Raw genomic sequence first — 18,743 nt, forward strand, 5'->3', positions numbered from 1 at the left:
GAAAAGTCAAGTAAGTATACTGAACCTGTTACTGTTAAACACTTGATATTGAGAAATTTTCCATGTCAGACAAGGGGGAAAAAACAAGCGTCATGATTTACTTAATTGATCAAGTTTTTGACAGCCTTACTCAGGAAACTGTTTAATAGACAAAAATCAAGATCTGGATAGAACTGCTGTGAATTTCCAAATAGATACAGGCAATAGTATACATGAGAGTCAGCAAGGTCAGACTTGCAAAAAGGCTAATGCTACAATGGGACACATAACTAACTTATGTGACACAACATAATCCTTCCACCTAATACTGCTCCAAAAGGTCTTAGATGGGAAACTGCAACTCATCCTGAGCACAGTTCAAGGCAGACATGAACAGCATGGAGAAACACTACAAGAGAAGAAGTATGACATCTATGCAATATTACCTGTCAGGGAGGGTTGAAGGAAGCAGGGACACCCAGCTTACTGCAGGGAGGAACAGTCAGTTCTCAAACAGAACAAGCAATGAAGTACTTGAACTGCAGCAAGGGAGAGTCAGATCGTACAGTAGAAAACTAACAGTAAAGCATTTCAGGACAAAAATAAGCTGCATGGTGAGGTTGCGGTGTCTCCATCAATAAGGTCATTATGAGAACACACAGGCAAACAGCTGACAAGTGTAACCAATGCTGTCTCCATTGGCCAGGAGAGGGAGAAATGAATGAGATAAGAGGGAATGAAACTTGAAATTAAGATCTTACAGCACAGATAGATTCAGGAACATTACATTCAGCCCTGGTATGAAACGGGAAGATAGTTTTAAAAGTGCAGAAGGAATCAAAAGGCTATCTAGCAGCCTGAGCTCCCACTGAGAGTTACGGAGTCTAATAAGCTCGGATTATGAGAAAGGAACTTGAAGGGAATTCTGTCGCAATATACAAATACCTTGCAATAACAAAACATCAGATTCTGAAGGGCTCCTTAACAAAAAAGCCTCCAAGACCCACACCCACGAACCGCTGCACCTCCCAGCTATTCAGCAACAGTATCTTTATTACCCAGTGACACTGAAGACAAGTATTTCGGTAAGATTGTAACAAAGCATTTTCACAGCAAGCAGCTATTCCAGACCAGCAGCAAGGCTACCTATTTAGCTAGCACCAAGTTCAAATGGTAAAGCACGGATATAGAACAGCTATAAGCAATAGTGTAAAGTGAAAATAAATGAAATAAATGAAAATATAGACCCAGAATAACTTTAAACTTCTACACAAGATTACTGCTTTTCATTCTCATTATAAAACATATGTCAGTGAGGTTTAAAGAAATGCAATGGACATAGTATTCAAACCATGCATCATTAAGGTCATGATTTCCCTGGAACTCTGAAAGCCGGTATGTTGGGTGGCCAGCAACAGCCCTTCCTAAAACATTAGATAGTAATTAATATTTAACTTCATTACGATGCAGTGTTCCTCAGTACAAAGTTCCTGCCTCTCCTACTTAAGGTTTCAAAATTCAGGCTAGGGGAGAAAAGCATATAAGTATGGAAGCTTCCAGGACAGAAAAAAAATCATGACCTTTTTACACTGAAAATGTAAGTTGTTGGGGTTATGTTTGTTTGTTTAAAGTAATGTGTACTTATACACCACGAAGGCTTTAGTTTGTCCACTCTTCCTCCTGTGTTTGAGCCTCTCAGCCAGCACAGCGCTAACAGAAAGCCCCATCAGCCCCAGCCCACTGCTCCGAGCTGCCCCAAATCACAGCACACGTGGGTACAATTCCCCACAGAGCCCACAACAAGGAGCACAGAATCACAGTCAGTGCAGACGAATCATGGGAACAGCCAGGAAAAAGAAGCAAAGAAATACAGATGATCACACAGATAGAACCATGAAGTTCCTTCTGACAGTATGCAGAAGCATTCCATCTCTAGCTCAGCAACAACAACAAAAACACTACAAAATTCATCTGGTATCTATTCCAATGAAGATTCTGTTCTCAACTATGCACTTTCTATAGTCACATACATAAGTTATGGCCAATCAAGTGGTGAAAAACTTCCAGTCAACCTCAGCTAAACCACTAACCTGCCATCTGTTGTGGTAGCAGCGGCTTATTGAAGATAAGCAGCCTGGAAGCATTACTGCAATTAAGAAATCTTTTGGTCATTAACTCCACACCAATTAAACACTAAAGGCTGGCAAAATTGTACTGCGGCTCAGATCTGCTTTTTCAGGCAAACTTGTGCTCCCAAATGACTGGCTTCACTGTGCAACTCAGTGCTAAAAGAAAATATCTTCAAACATTCACTTAGGGCTATGAGCAGCCTTAACACTCACATACGTACATGTTCTCCTAACCCAATAATATTTACATGCAATCAAAATCTGGTTCACACCTACACTTTGAGAGCAACATCATCAATCCACATTCAAGAATGCCATGTTTAAAAGAGCTGAGATACCTATGTGTACACATATGAGCATGCATGCATTCTCACTCACGCATCTGGCCGTGAAAGCCTCTGGGCTCACATGAGCACTAGCATTATCCAAATGCAGAGCCTCACATTCTCCTCTGTGGAACACTCCCTACAACAAGTGTGAAGCACCCAACTAATGGGTGCTTCTGTGATAAGGTTACAGAACCTGAAAGAGGTTTCCTAACTTTTTATAAGTCACATCCGAACCAAAGTTTGCTACGGTAACACCATTAATTCCAAGTATTTCTAAAAATCACACAACTACTGTTAGTTTGCTGCACCTACGCCAAGGGGAGAAAAAGAAATAAGAAGAAAAATAAACAGCTACCACATAATATTAAGAAATAGCTGAAGAATGTTTGTGTACAACTCAGCCATAGCACCACCTTCACAGCCTTGAAAGAGTTCTGCCCTGAGAGCTACTGCTACCATTTCTGTATGCAGGAAGAAAAATCATAGTTGAAAAGCAAAACTACTTTAGTCCCAAAATACAGAAGAAAGCAAAAAGTTTGCAATGACCACAGTCAGCACAGCGACTATAACGGCAACAACACGCACCTGTGTGCACTGCTTCTCTTTGAAAGAAGCATCAAAGACAAGAAGCGGTGGCAGCGCGCATTCAAGTCTGGCACCTCTGCCTAAAGCCTCTTCTTTTGTTTGTGAGGAGCTGCCACTGACAGCCTGACAGTACAAAGCTTCACGCAGAACAGGAGTCAAGGTAAAGCCTCGCAGTGCTCTGCAAAACATTACACGCACATTACTTTTAATGCACTCTCCAACAAATTCCAGTGCTACAAACAAGGTATGTTTTAATTAAAAACGAAAAGCATATTTTAAAGACTCACAGCTTGCATTAATAGACTTCTTCCATAACTGGGATACAATGGATTGCCTTCTTTGTGTCACTTTTCAATGGCAATATAATTAAGTTTTGGTCATGTCCTTCATAGGTTTTGAGTGTTTGTCATTAGTGATACATGAAAAAAAACCTTATTAGCCAAGTTCAATAGAAGTAGGTTACATGAAGTCATGCCCAGCTGATGTTTGAGAGTCCTTCCTTCCTCGACTCATTCATGTATCTCAAAAGGCTAAGCTTCTTTTCATGTAACACCAGTAATATTTGCTTTTTTACAGTTCTTTCTCCTCATCCAAATGAACTCTTCTCCCACGGCACGCAGGAGGAAAAGAAATAGCATTTTACTCTTATTCTTTCCTTCCTCATTCACTAACCACATAACAGACTTGTACTTCCTTAACTTACCAGAAATGGGTGGCAATTACCATTTCCTCTTACAGATGGGGATAAGCAGTATGCCAACAAAACCCAACACCAATCCCTGAGATGGGAATATTTCGCTATACACAAATTGCATCAAGATGCTGTTTCTGAGTCTTGGTCAGAACTTGGTCTCTTTGATAAGTACCCAGGTTCACAACTCCTAAACAGTTGTTAGTGGTGGTAATGGTGGTACAAGAAGATCATTCAGGGCTATTCCACACCAGCTAGACAGCCATGCTATTGCAAACCCGTGCCAAGTCCACCTGAGAGGCACATTACTACCACAAATCCAGATCATTTCTTACCTTAGATGGTCAATTCCATACAAAAGCCACCTCACGAGATGGATGGTCCTAACACAATGTGCCACATCTGCTTTTCTCCCCAAAAGCTGAGTATTATTAACTAAATGGGATTCCCACCACTGTCAGCATCCTAAGGCTTTTGTAGAGAAACATGCCTACTGCTCTATCCTTCAACCTCCAATACACTGTTTGGAGAATAATTTCAATGGTTACCTCTACCATGCCTGCAGATTTCCTAAAGAAGGTGAGCAAGCAGACCTTAAGGGGTAGAGGAAAAAGAAAAGTAAACAAAAACATCTCTCAATTATTCCACTGCTGTCCACAGAAGTCTAAGTGCTAAAAGCCCTAGCGTAGGCTTAAGCTGCTAGTGTTTACATTCCTAATTAAGAAGCAACACATTGCTATGGGTCCATGGAGCCCTTTACAGACTCACAGGACGACTACTGTATTTATTTCTATGGGGAATATATCAACTAGTGTTTAGTAAACCAATACCAATCAGTAGAGTTACATATGCTAGTGATGCATGACTTTATACACAGTATTTAGAAGATCTACCTTTTCAGCATACACACAGATGTGGGAAATGAACCAACCACTGTCACTACGCTGTTCGATTCTACTTTAATTTTTAAGCAGAGAAGCTCTAATTTCCAAAATGAGCAACAACTGACTTACGGGTGAACGTTGGCATAGCTGACATTGTGCTGCAAGGCATCATTTAACCAACACTTTTGACAGCATAGGCATAATTAGCATCTAGAAGAATAAAGATGGGTATCTCAAGATTTAGATCCAGAACAGCAAAGTCCCCTGGGCTGCCAACCGGACACACCTACCCAGCCTGGTACCTTTTCCCTAGAGAAGACAAGCAGGAGCTCTTTAGAGCAGCAAACACTGCTCCAACAGCTGATCACATCCTCCATCTGTTCGCAGCTCACAGACCACTGAACTGCTGCCAAATCAGTTAAAAAATATCCAGCCGCTTTTTCAAGAAGCTACTGCCATCCATGTGCACCCCCAGCAACCAGTGCTCGCTTCCCTGACGGCACAGGCTCCCAGCCCTCCTGCAGTAGCAGCAATCCACCACCCCAGCCACAGTCCTGAAGTCCAGATGCCACCGCTGATGAACCTGCTCTAGAACAACGAAGGCCAAAGCTCTGGACTCCAAAATACAGGGTTACAGAAATCTTCAAAGACTTAATTATTTACTTGATGACTGGGGTCTCACATTTCTGAAGCTCCTTCAGAAGCACACACTTGACTAATCTACTACAAAGCAGTTCAATAGATGGATATGTTCAAGGATGACTACAGCCAAGATGCACTGTGCGAGAGGATCTACTTCATGATGTGCCAATGTAACAACGCAACACATCTATGGAAGCATCCACAGCCTACTCGATTTTCTTCCTTGAGGTTTTAGACGAGAACACACATAATAGATTTCATAGAGGTACCCAGAGCTTTTCTTCCAAGAAATGTGAAATAGTCAATCCTTTCTTACTTCCTAAAAGTGAACAAAGGTTGGTTTTTGTTTTTCAATTCTATTTTATTTTTAATGAGAAAGCCATATCTGAAGAGGCAAAGGATAAATACAGCCTCCTACAGACATTTTCACCCTCTCCAACTTTGGGCACCCAGCTTGTACCAAGTTCCCATAGAGGTTTCTATAACAAAGAGTGGAGAGAGAGAGTTCTTCCACAGCATGATTCAGAAGTGCCTCTCTCTCAGGTACTCAAGTGTCCCTTATTATTATTAGAATGGAGAGAACTACACTTTCCCTAAGTTATGTAGCTTGTACAAAAGAAGTTCAGTTGATTATATAAGAACACAGCTAAAGCTCACACTCCAAGGAAGTCCCTCTCCAACACTATCACCAATCAAACACAAACAGCTCCAGTTCCACAGCCTCAAACAGCTCACAGGCAACCCCAGTGATTTGTTCCCCTGAAATCCACTTTCTAAGGAGGCGCTCAGACTAAGCTCTGCACCACTAGAGCAGCTGTATATTCTACATACCAAATTATCTGCCCTAAGAAAATATACTTCAGGAGAATTACTATGCTGCTCAGGCATAGCTTTCATACTATTTCTGGTTTATTTGCTCACATGGCTATGAGGTGAAGGTCAGTAATGTCATAGGCTGCCTTGAATCTTAACGATATAAAATTAAATAACTCTCGTGTCAAAAAAAAATGGTGTATTTATTTTATTGCATTCCCTGACAAGCCTCAATTTTGGCAGTTCCCATAATAACATTAAGGGCAGCATTATAAATGTCATCTCCCAGCTGAACTCTTCATTTGCAGCAGAAGAAACTTGTAGATTAAGTTATTAACAGAGACAGGGAATTGGATTGCAGCATTCATCTATCCATTTAACTCAAATATTTCCTTATTTTAATTATCCTATGAAGTTCTCACATATAGAATGCTCCTCCTCAAAACACAGCCATTCAAAGCTACCTTCGTCACCATTACAATAAAAAATTACCACAAGAAAGGAAAATGTAGGAACGGTTTTCATAACTCAAATAAAAGATGACAAATGGCCTCTTTTCCCCACATTGAAGAAGCCCCAACAAATACTCCATCTTCTCTGATTACCAGGATCCACATAAATCCCAGAACCCTGCCTGGCACACGCAAGAAGCCCTGCATATCCTAAGCAATGCAAGATGATTTCCAGTTATTTCTCCTAATAACTTCTTAACAACACAACTGTGGCAAATTTGTATTTCTTAAGGACCACCCTTGCTGAGAACACCTCAGGGAGTAAACGTTACCCATTTAGGCACCAAGTGCCACCAAAGTGAACTTCCACATGCACTCAATGCCAGGGAAGAAGAATAATCCCTTCCATACATGAATTGGAAACAAGAAGGGATCTGAGGGCTCCCCTCATGGTGGGACACCACTACAAAAGGATAAATGCAGTAACAAAGAAAATATGAGATTAAAAACAAAAAACTGAAGCTTCAGGTACTATTTTGGATCAATAAAAAAAAGGCAAGACTGGACTGAACCCTGAATGTTGTCACCAATATGCACCCATTTCAAGAGGAACTTTTCATGTTAATCAAACTGACCTAAACCAACAAGGTTTCATTTACAGTCAGGAAGCAAAAGTTGAGAGGGGAATGGAGTTTTTTTGTTTGTTTTTTGGTTTTTTTAAGTCAAAAATATCTTTTTAATCTCTCAACCACTTTATAACCAATGCAGCAATAAAAACAAATCCATTGCCTTCAAACAAAGCCATAGTAGGACACTTCACTAGTACTGATTAGGCACCACTGCCCAGATGCAGATTTTGGACACGCTTTCCCCACGTTTCATTTCACAGCTCACAACCAATTATTCTCGTTATCAATTGACCATGATACAGCAGGTGCAGGAGGTGGGGGAGAAATGGAGCCATCGGGGATTGGGAATACATCAAGGTCATGAGTACGCACAGGCACACGCTTCCCAGGAGCGGCATTACACGATCAGAACGAACAGCTAATAGGCATGCCTGTGGCCTCACATCTATTAGCAGAAAAATGCCTTAACTGATCATGAGAAGACACTAAGAAAGAGCTATTAATGTGAATGTTATGCAACCATTAAGCTTGTTTTAAATGAATCTAACTAGAACACTTCAAACTTTTAGCCACAATAGATTCCCCTTCTAAATTAGCAAGTTAACTCAAGCATACCACCTAAAACCAATCCTAATAGTTTCATGTGCTCTCTTGTATCTCCTTTTATTAAGGAGCAAGCAGAGCATAAGCTCTTCAAGGCAGAGATTGCACCTCCATTTAAAATAAAGCGAAAGAAAGACTGAATTGCATTTAGAGGAATAAATGTGCTCCTGGTCTGTCCAAAGATTCTTTTTCACATAATAAGTATTTTGAGTTTATAAAAATATCTGCTTCCTCAAACGGAAGTTACAGCACTACTTATTAGAACGATCTAATTTATCAGAACCTTAATAAAAATTGATCAAAATACATTGGCCTCTTTGGGGCTACACAGAAGTACAAAAGCTGGCTATTCAATCAACTTCTGAGCTCATGACAAAGCTCACTTTTATATACCTTTTCTTTTGAATGTTTGAATCACTGAATGGGAAAAAGAGAAAAGGGGAAACCTCAAACAACAAATCAAGCACAGATATCTGTAAAATGCAATCAACTGGAGCACTGAACTACAAAGCTGATGAGCAAACCTGCTCTACAGAGTGACAATGTACAGTCCACTATGAATAGAATATCTATTTAAGAAACAATATCTTATAAGAAAAGTCCAGCAAAATACGTTATGAAAATTATGACAGCTCTCAAATGCAAGATTTAATCATTGCTACACTTGGCAGATACAAACAATACTTTGAGAAAAGGAAGCAAGAAAATGGTAAAATGGCTTCTGAATTATTCAGCTGAATACAAGACAGGCAGGGCTGCAGCAGATCCCATCACAGCAGGGCAGCCACGGACAGCAGCCCTTCACCCCCACGTGCCCCAGCACGTTCAGTACAGCCCACATGCCCACAGCAGTACTCAGGGGTGTGCAGTTGTTGGTTAAGATAGCCCAACGCTCCTTACAGCACGAATAATCCAACCAACATCCAAAAATGTAAAGGAAGAAATTAAGAAGGCCTAATACAACATATTATTGAATTTAAAACAATTCAAAACAGACGGTATAGCCTTTTCCTTTAAATATATATATGAAATTTCAAAGTACTTCATTTTCTGATTAGAATGACCATCACCGGTAGGATACTTGATTCTTCCTAACACTTCTGTGATCAGTTCTGTAAGAAGAAACACTTGCGCTGAAACACTGCCATAGCATCTTTCATTTCACTACCATTCTAAAACATTTGCTAGTGCTGCAAAGGATGAATTCTGATACTCTTAAGCACGTGCACGGGGCAAGGTAGCTTCCAGCTAGGTTCCGTTAGGTGACGCCCACCTGAAGCTCAGAGCAAGGCTTAGCACGTACTCTAACACACAATCAGGCCTCCAGTCTTAAAAATAATACTCCAAAGATGACGTATAAGAGGTTCGATTAAAATATACTACTCAGCTACAACAGTCTCAGCTAGAATGTCAATTCTGGAATACACGCTTCTAGTTTCAACCACAAACAAAGCCATTTTATAAAAGATATTTAACATATACTTAATTCTAAACAATTATAGATAGAGAGAAACATGGCACACATACAGGATCATTTCTTAAACCTCTTCCTTCATTCCGTATTTTAGATAACTTTTGGGAGAAGCATTTAATGCAACTTCAATAGAAGAACACGCCTACAATATCCAGAACGGATGCCCTAAGCTCAGGGAAGCGATGCAAGATGGCACAGAAAAGCACACCAGCAACTAGGAAAAGCTGTAGAAAATATGAAAATCCCCTTTCCTTTTTTTCTGTCTCAATGTTTTACACATACATATTTGCTTATATTTCCAAATACATGGGTCCAGCAGAGAATTGGCTGCTGGTTTTCTTACCCGCTAACAGGAACTTTACAATGTGCTGTGTAAGATGCAAGTAAAGCAAGTCTGGTTACTACTTTACAGCTATTAGAGCATTGCTTACTTTCCATCCAGCCAGAACAAACATTGCACCTAATTTAGAAGCGATCAGTCATCTAAAATACACAGTTTTCTTTCTCAACTTCATCCAGAAGCAACATATGCTAGTCCTTCGTTCACAGAACGCACTCTTGTTTTGACCACGTACCCTTAATTAGCAAATCATTAACCATTAAGGATATCACATTTTCAAGTAAGTAACAAGTTAATGGTGATTTGAGATTTCACGTCTGAAACAAAATCATCATTTAACTGTTAAGTATGGGCAACTTCTGTGCCTCAGCACCATTGGAGAGGTATTGGAAACGTCGAGGAAAAAGCCACTGTGACAAGTATGGATAAAGTAATGCCAAATTTAAAGGTGCATCTCTAAGCACGGGCATTTGGAAACTGAGTGCTGGGATTTACCTATCTCCATTATGAACCAATTTTAATGTTTACTGTTTGATCAAATAAGATCTTTGCCACAGGTTTATTCTAGCTTAACTAAATGGTTTATTTGACAAATTTCTTAATGCCTCATCTGTCCACCAGCCTTCAGGCTCACTCCTACCACGCTAACAAGTAAAAGACAGAAACATTTGATGAAATCATATGCACATCTGAGAGAACAAGCAAAAAATTCTTAAAAACTAGGACAAAGTCACAAATGTTTCCAAAATAACATTGCACACACTTGGAAAAGTATGAATAATGTATTAGCATAAGTAATAGACTCAAGTCTTTCTCCAGAAATTTAATGCTGAAGTACTGCATTTAATTTGGGAAGTACAACTTATACTCTTCAATCAAAGACCCCTGAAGACTAAGAAATCTTATCAAGAACTACCTAGTCCAAAATGAAGAAGAAACGTGAAGTAGAAAATCTAGAAGCGCCGCTGCCTTTTAAGGCCAATTTCAGCAGAAGATCTGATAGAGTACAATTAGTTGACAACCAAAGTCCTGGACTGCACCTTAACCACAAGACACAAAGAGATCAAAACATCAGGGATAGTGGAGCCTTTGCTACTTGAATCACATCCACGTGCTGCTCTGCACATCACTCCACTGCTTGTTTCCTTTGGAGTTACCATGTTTATTCCAGTGATACCTAGGAACCTGTGCCAGGAAGAACTTGCATTCTAAGACATCAAACAATCAGATGCATTTCCCAGCAAGAGGTTTTACCAAAAATACAGTTCAGTGACAATTTGCAAAGTTACAAATAACTTCCACATCTCCTCACCATTATGCACAATGTTCTTCTGAATAAGTCATATAAGTGGTACCGTCCCAAACAGAAATGACTCTTGAAATAAGCATCAGATTAGAACACACAGATGGCTCCTCTGAACCACTGCGAGCCCTGGGTAACTAAAACATGATGGCACAAAAAGACAAGCTTTAAAGAAAAAAAAAAATGCTCACCTACAATTACCAAATTGCTTATTGACCTAGCAAAATAGATGGGAAATAAATGACATAGAAAGTTAAAAAAAAAAAAAAAAAAGACCATTCATTACATGATGGTATTTCAACCACCCCATAGCACAAAGGCCATTTCTTCTATTTCCCCCTCACGCGTACAAGTTCACGAGGGCGAGAGAGGAAACGGAGCAGGCTGCATGACACACATGGCCGGCTGAAGATGCTGTCAGCAGGAAATCCTTTTGTCAATATAATACCTCAACGCAACCTTTGTGTGGAGAGCATAAAAACCTGAGGTAACCTTTATAAGGGAAAAGCACATAAACTTATTTATTCTTTCATCACTTGAGCCATCAGACACCTTTCTAAAGGTTTAATCCCCAAGCAATTTCTTAGGGGGGGGGGGGAGGGGGAAAGAACCAATTATACCTACACTCTGCTCCTAGTAAGTGTCACCATCTTACGGAATAACGGACCAGATCTACACGATTTTGAGGCCCCAGCCCAACCTCCAAGGTAGCCCAACGCCTAACCGAGCTGCCCACTGCCGAGAGGGCTCAGCTCCGCACTCCCGGCCCTCTCCTCCACGATTTCCGCTCCCCCGAGGCCCGTCCCTTCAGCTCCTCCGTGAAGGTGGGGCCTGAGGCGCGGACCCCGCAGCCGGGGGCTCTCTGCAGGGCGCCGCGCCGCCCTTCCCCCACAAAGGCCGAGGAGCCGGGGCCTCTCCCATCCCCGCAGCCCCCGGGGGCCTCTCCCCAGCTCCCCCCACCCCCGGGCCGGCGAAGGGCAGCGAGGAGAGGGCGGATGGCACGACGAGCCCCCCTCCCTGCTTCCCTTCCTCCCCCCAACCCTCATCGCGCCCGCCCGGGGGGCGTGCGGATATCCCGGCGGCCCGCGCCTCACCTCGCCGTGTCCCGCCGCCGCCCCGCCGCCACCGCCCAGGGCTCCGCTGCCGGCGGCCGGGGCTGTCAGCAGGCCGCCCACCGCGCTCGGCGAGCCGGCCGCCGCCTGGCTCGCAGCCCGCAGAGGGACCGCTCCCGCCGCGGTCCCGGCCTTGCCCAGGCCTCCGGCGCCGCCTCCGCCGCTGGGTCCCGGCCCGCCGCTGCTGCCGAGGCCGCCGCCCCGCTTGTTCTTCCGGCGCTTGGCTCCGCGCTTGGCGTCGGCCGGACTCATCGCGCCTGACACCCGGGCGGGGAGGAGGGAGCGGGGGGGAGGAGGAGAAGGAGGAGGGGAAGGGGCGCGGGGCCGCGGCGAGCTGCCGGGTGCGGAGGGGGCGGGCAGGGCCGGGGCACGGGGCACCCCGGGCGCCGAGGAGCGGAGCGCACCGACTGTCACGGCAACAGGGACTCCCTCGGCCCCAGCGCCGCTGACCAGAGTTACCGTCCAATATGGCGGACACAAGGGGAAAGTGATCCCCCCTTACGTCGGGGGGCTCCCCCTCGCGCTGACGGGAACCCGCCCCGCAGGGCGCGTCGGGAAGCGTAGTTCTCTCGCGCCCCGCTGCCGCGCTGCGCGTGGGGCCGAGGACTACAGCTCCCGGCGTGCATCGCGGGACCCCGCTGGGCGCGGCCGTTGACGTCACCCTCCGCCGCGAGGCCGCCTGGGAGCGGTAGTCCCGCCCGCCGCCGTTAGCCCCGCCGGCCGACGTTGCCACCCCGGTCAAGGGACTACACCGCCACCCAGCAGCCGGCGAGCACCACGTGACGCGCGCCCCCGCGTCTTAAAGGGGCCGTAGCGGCCGGGCGCTCCCGCAGAGGCTGAGGCGCGAGGGGCCGCCTTCCCCTGAGGCGAGCCGGGCGGAGGCCTTGGGCTAATGCAGGGAATGGCGGCCGCCTCCTGCTACCCTCGTTCACATAAGCACCGCAAAGCTGGATTTAAGCGGCACCACCGACCAACACCTCTTACTAAAGAGCTGTGCAGGAGCCGCGTTTTGTCCTCCGTGGGTGTGGGCTGTGGGAGCAGGGCTCGAGGAGGCACCGAGCCCCTTCAGGGAAGGCTTAAAATGGAGGTCACGCACGGCATGCTGGAGGCAGAGGGCTCTGCTCCTACACGCTGCTGCCCTGGCCAGGTGGGGAGGCGAGCAGGCTGCCAGCAGGGCTTGGCCAGCCCAACCCAACCCACCACAGGGACCCACGTGGATCATTGAGTCCAACTCCCAGCTTCACACAGCACCGCCGAAAGATCAGACCCTGTGTCTGAGAGCGTTGTCCAAACGCTCCTTCAACACCACCACCACACCCCACAAACTGCACCCACAGCCACCCGGATCTGCCATGGCCATCTCTCTCTGTGGGTTGCAAACCTCCATCCGGAGTGGCGGTCAGCATCATTTCCTGAGATTGTTTTCCCTTTGTGGCACAACGTGGTGCTGCACGGACAGACCAGGACAGACCAAGACAGACCAAAAGATCAAATGCTCCAGCACTCCGCTTTGATGTGATTTGGTCGTGTGACGTAACATTATAGGCAAGTTCAGACACCAAAGTGTTGTCTTTCCCTTCACTGTAAGCGCACAGCACAGCTGGGCAACCAAAAGACACAAAGACAGTAAAACATCTAAAAGCTCACGGAAACAACGTCTCAGGACTTTGGGATGAAAAACAGAAGGAAGCTCTGATTCCAACATGTTCTGCTGAGGTGCTGGCAGCTCCAGAGATGGCTTCTATCTGTGCTGAAGGTGTTCCAGGCTCAGTTTGCCCTGATACACATGAAGGAGCTTTGCAGGTATACACAGGCATCAGTGAAACCAGGAGAACATGTTTGTTCATGGTGTGGTCTGGTAAATGGCAAGTTGGAGGAGCAGGGCTCCTCCAAATATCACTGAAGGGAGCATATAAACAGGAAGGGGAACAGCTGCTTACGAGAGTGGATAGTGATAGGACAAGGGGGAATGGTCTTAAACTGAGACAGGGGAGGCTTAGGTTAGATATTAGGAGGAAGTTTTTCACACAGAGGGTGGTGACGCACTGGGACAGGTTGCCCAAGGAGGTTGTGGATGCCCCATCCCTGGAGGCATTCAAGGCCAGGCTGGATGTGGCTCTGAGCAGCCTGGTGTGGTGGTTGGCAACCCTGCACATAGCAGAGGGGTTGAAACTCGATGATCATTGTGGTCCTTTTTAACCCAGGCCATTCTGTGATTCTATGATTCATAAACACATTCAGCACACACAGTGCTGTATGAGCAGCAGATTGCAGAATGACCAACCGTAAGGTCACGCAATGCTCACACAGTTGTGTGCAGCCTTTTGCCATGAATAAATACATTCTAGGCCCTGTAGCATAAACTCAAATTTGTCTTCTTAACATCTCAATACACAGCATTATTCTCAGGGTGCGTATCTTTGGTTTGAAAAGTTGACATGTCTTATTTCAGACCTATATGCAGCCAGCTTTATCTTCCCTTCAGAATTATATTTTCACATGGTCCCAGCTATCAGTGTCTCTATCCCCTATGTTACAGATAAAAAGCATTGTTATGAGAAACTATTATAGTTAAATCACTCAACTGCACAGCAGCTAAGTCAGCTTAGCCTGTCACCACAACATTTAATTCCAGCACTCCCATCATAGAAACATATACATTTTCATTTCACTATTCAGAAAATAAGGATCATCCATACTATATTTAAAATTCAGTTTTCAGCTTTAAAGACAATGGGCAGTACAGAACAGAAAGTTTTTATAAACTGTTGAGGTCGGGGTCTTCTTCTCAATCTGCACATAAATACAGAAAAATGAAGTACTTTTACTGTTCAGAACAGCACTCAGCTACCACACCTTATCTTTAGCTTGCAATTAGCTGCTGGGCCAGTAGGTTGTTTCTAAAATGAACTTGCCAGCTTGATGGTGGATTTGAAGGTTACATGAACTGGAGCAAAAGAGAGAGGAAATTAATTTGACTGCTGTGAGGACCTGTGACTAAATTTCATGCTTTTACTTGAATTAAATTGTTTAAAACGCTCAACCTCATCCCTAAGAAAACACAGCCAGTCTTTTGAGCAAACTAACATTAACTGACCTCACCGCTAACTTAAAGTATGGCATCACACTTTGGTGTTCTTCAGGGAGAAAAATTATTTGTTCTACTAAAATTTTTCAAATTTTCCAGGAACAGCATTTATGAGAATTCACTACGTCAACAGCACAGAGTGCTGCAGTGCACTCACATGACTTCCTTTGAACCAGCTGTATTTCAGTAGTTTTACAGTTTTATCTGTGAAGCATAAAGTCAATAAAAATCTGTGAGGACAGTCTTACCGGTCACAGTTACCTTTAAGTACTGCCCTCACAATGTCTGGGAAAACTCAATATGGTTTTACCCTCTCACTGGAATATCTGCACTGCTCTTCTCTTGCATACACATCTAAGATCTAAGGTACCTGTATTACTTGTTGTAGTTTAACCTGGAAGGTGGCTAAGCAGCACATGGTCATTTGCTCACTCCCCAGCTTGTGGTGGGATGGAGGAGAGAACTGGGGAAATATAGTAGAATTGTGGGTTGAGATTAAATCATTTACTAAGATAATGATGACAATTATGACAAATATATATATATATATGAATGTTTATAACAAGTGATGCACAAGTAATTGCTCTCTGCCTCCTGACCAATGCCCAGCTAGGCCACCAGACAGTGGAAGAGGGAAAGATGAACTCCCACCCCCTTCAACACTCCTTCCACACGGTGTCATGTGGTATGGAATATCCCTTTGGCCAATTTAAGTCAGCTGTCCTAATTCTGTCCCCCCTGGCTCCTTGGGCCCTTTGCTGTGGATGGCCTTAGCTGTGTACAACACTGCTTAGCAGCAATTATAAACAGTGGTGTGTTATCAGCATAGTTTTTCTCCTAAAACCAAAACAGAGCATCATACCAGACCCTCTGAAGAAAACAATTCCATCCCAGCTGAAACTAATGCAATACTGAACAGTTGTTGCAACTACAATTAAAAAATAGGTGATCTGCTCGTTGTTAGTGTTCTTCAGAAAGCAGTCTCTGTGTAAGGGAGGTTACTATTGATGGTTTCTTTGATTTCAAGAGGTTCTTAATTATGCATTTCATTCCCAATTCTGCGAATGCTACTTGATGTTGGTAATACACTGAAGTCCAAGGAGCAACTCACCTGCATGGCAGCCCTGACAAGAGTTAAAGCCATCCTTCTGCTCTCCACCATTCTTTAACTGCTGCCATTCACTGAATGATTGCTTTATTTACATTTCCAATAATCACTTTTGGGTCCTCCCTTTCTGCCAGTTTCCCCCCCATGGTTACAGCTGCACAGAGGCCCTGGGGCTTTGCGTTGAAATCAACGTTATACAACTCAAGGAATTTGTCAACATAATTATTCTGCAGCTAGCACTAATTTGTCTTTGCTGTCCAACAACCTGTCATTTTAATAGCAATTTCATTCTCTAAAAGCCTTCTCTACAAGAGAGTGAACATGCACGTGTATGGGCATAGGGAACTGTGTACTTACACAGAAGTAAAGAACAGCTGGATGATATGGCATGCAGACACTGTCTGATCACAAAGATCCTCATCACGGTGAGAGCCCCTCTCTGTGGTCAACACATTGAATTCACATCCCAGTGCTCCCTGAGAAAGCATTTGGGAGCCGCTGAGGGCTCATAGAAGAGCTCTGCCTGTGATCTCACAGCAATAGCACCACGATTACAAACCAGCACTGAAGCAGCACCACAGCAAACTGAGTGCCTTCTCATCAGCATATGTTCTCATGCATAGTAACATCTGAGCTCCTTCTACACGCATAGGGAATTGAAATCACACTCCTGGATGGCCTTCGTGGGTCCTAGGCACTGCCTCATTTCCAAAGCCTTCCTGGGATAAGGTTGTTGATCTGTCACTGGGGGAGTTTTTGGTTGCATGGTGGGATGACACAAGCAGAGCATTCTGCTAGCAGGCCTGCCTGTAAAGCAAATGACTGCGGGCTGTTCTTCAGGTGACCGCATTCAGTTTCACCTCACCTCCTCTGGAATTTGTTTCACAGCCAGATGTTTCAGCTGAAATATGCTTTATCTAAAGCAGAGAAAGTTAAGCAGAATAAAAGCAGTCTCAGCTGCTGTATAATAGAACTTCACTTCATTAGCTCTATGACCTTTACAGCTTTATGGCTACTGGCTTTTTTTTTTCTCTCATAATTTTCACTGGTCCTTAAACAATGTGTTTGGTAAAGCTGTGAGCACAGAGGTCTGGCAGAGGGGATTTTAGAGGGGGTCTGGCAGAGGGGGTTTTAGAGGATCTGCCATGGAAAACAATATCTCAGGGAAACCTGGAGTTTGTGACCAGTGTGGCCATGAAGATGTGTGATCTCTGGGTACTCATTCACAGTGCCAGTGCTGGAACACATCTGTGCTAAGCTGAGCTTACCAACAACACATACAGTAACACAGATCAAGCAAATGATTTTTTCCTCAGTAAATAAACGGAACAGAAGTCTGTTTCTTACCACAGGAGTCACAGAATCACAGAACTGTAGAGGTGGGGAGGGACCTCTAGAGATCATGGAGTCCAACCCCCCCACAAAGCAGGCCCCCTATAGCAGGCTGCACAGGTAAATACAACATGCATGCCTACTGCGTTCAGCAACTTTCCCCCAATATTCCTTTGATTCCCAACTCTTTTTCTTCCTCTGAATGAGCTCTCCCAGCCTGTTCTGAAGGATGGCTTTTTGAAACACCTGCATTTTTTGAGGCATTGACCTGGCCATTGAAACCCATCCGGTAGTAACGCTGTGCTGTGCAAAGCTGTGTTACTTTTTTTTGCATTGAAATATATTGTTGCCTCTTAGACGAGTTATAAAGAAACATTTTGCACACTGATTCAAAGTAAACAGATTAAGACCCTACAATTCGGTTTATCCTAACAAGAGCATGGGGCACACCTGCACTCGGGAAGGATGTACCTGCACACTGATGGCACGCAGCTGGGGAAGAGCCCCCCAGCAGAGCCTGCAGCAGCTCAGGATTAAGTGGAGCACCTTTGACCAGCCGACTTCTAAACGTTTAATCATAGAGTCATAGGATGGTTTGGGTTGAAAGGGATCTTTAAGTAATTCTAGTTCCAACCCCCCCTATAGGCAGGGACACCTCCCTCTAGTCCAGGTTGCTCACAGCCCTGTCCAGCCTGGCCTTGAATGCCTCCAGGGAGGGGCATCCACAGCCTCTCTGGGCAACCTGTTGCAGTGTCTCACCATCCTCACAGCAAAGGGTTTCTTTCTAATACCTAGTCTAAATCTACCCTCTTCCAGTTTAAAGCCATTTCCCCTTGTCCTGTTGCTGCATGCTGTTATAAAACATCCCTCCATGGCTTTCCTATAGGCACTCTCCAGGTACTGGAAGGCCGCTATAACGTCCCTCCTCAGACTTCTCTTCTCCAGGCTGAAGAACCCAACACCCTCAGCCTGTCCCTGTAGAGGAGGTGCTCCAGCCCTCTGATCATCTTCACAGCCCTCCTCTGGACTCACTCCTACAGCTCCAATCATTGAACACCTCAGCTTTCTCCATATCCCTCATGACCACACCTCCAGTTCCCTTCCAGAGAGGGCCCACACCTTCCCTGACCTTCCTTTTATCGCTGATAATGATGTGTATGAGGGATGAAGTTTACTATCCCAGCTGGAGTTTTGGAAGAAAATCTAATTTCCACCTTTCAGCACAGGTGTTAAGCTACGCAGTCAGAGCT

General features: G+C 44.5%; 1 protein-coding gene across 1 annotated transcript in view; it reads right to left on the reverse strand.

The window, feature by feature from the left end:
* FAM193A (family with sequence similarity 193, member A) overlaps nucleotides 1-12,449 on the reverse strand; it is a 71,610-nt gene extending 59,161 nt beyond the window's left edge. Inside the window, exon 1 of the mRNA XM_015286024.4 lies at nucleotides 11,948-12,449. Within this exon, the coding sequence (XP_015141510.3) occupies nucleotides 11,948-12,217 (270 nt within the window). The 5' untranslated portion in view covers nucleotides 12,218-12,449. The remainder of the gene's footprint in view (nucleotides 1-11,947) is intronic.
* Between the last annotated feature and the right edge of the window lie 6,294 nt (nucleotides 12,450-18,743).

The sequence above is a fragment of the Gallus gallus genome, chromosome 4 (assembly GCF_016699485.2).
Source record: "Gallus gallus isolate bGalGal1 chromosome 4, bGalGal1.mat.broiler.GRCg7b, whole genome shotgun sequence".
Classification (NCBI taxonomy): Eukaryota; Metazoa; Chordata; class Aves; order Galliformes; family Phasianidae; genus Gallus; species Gallus gallus.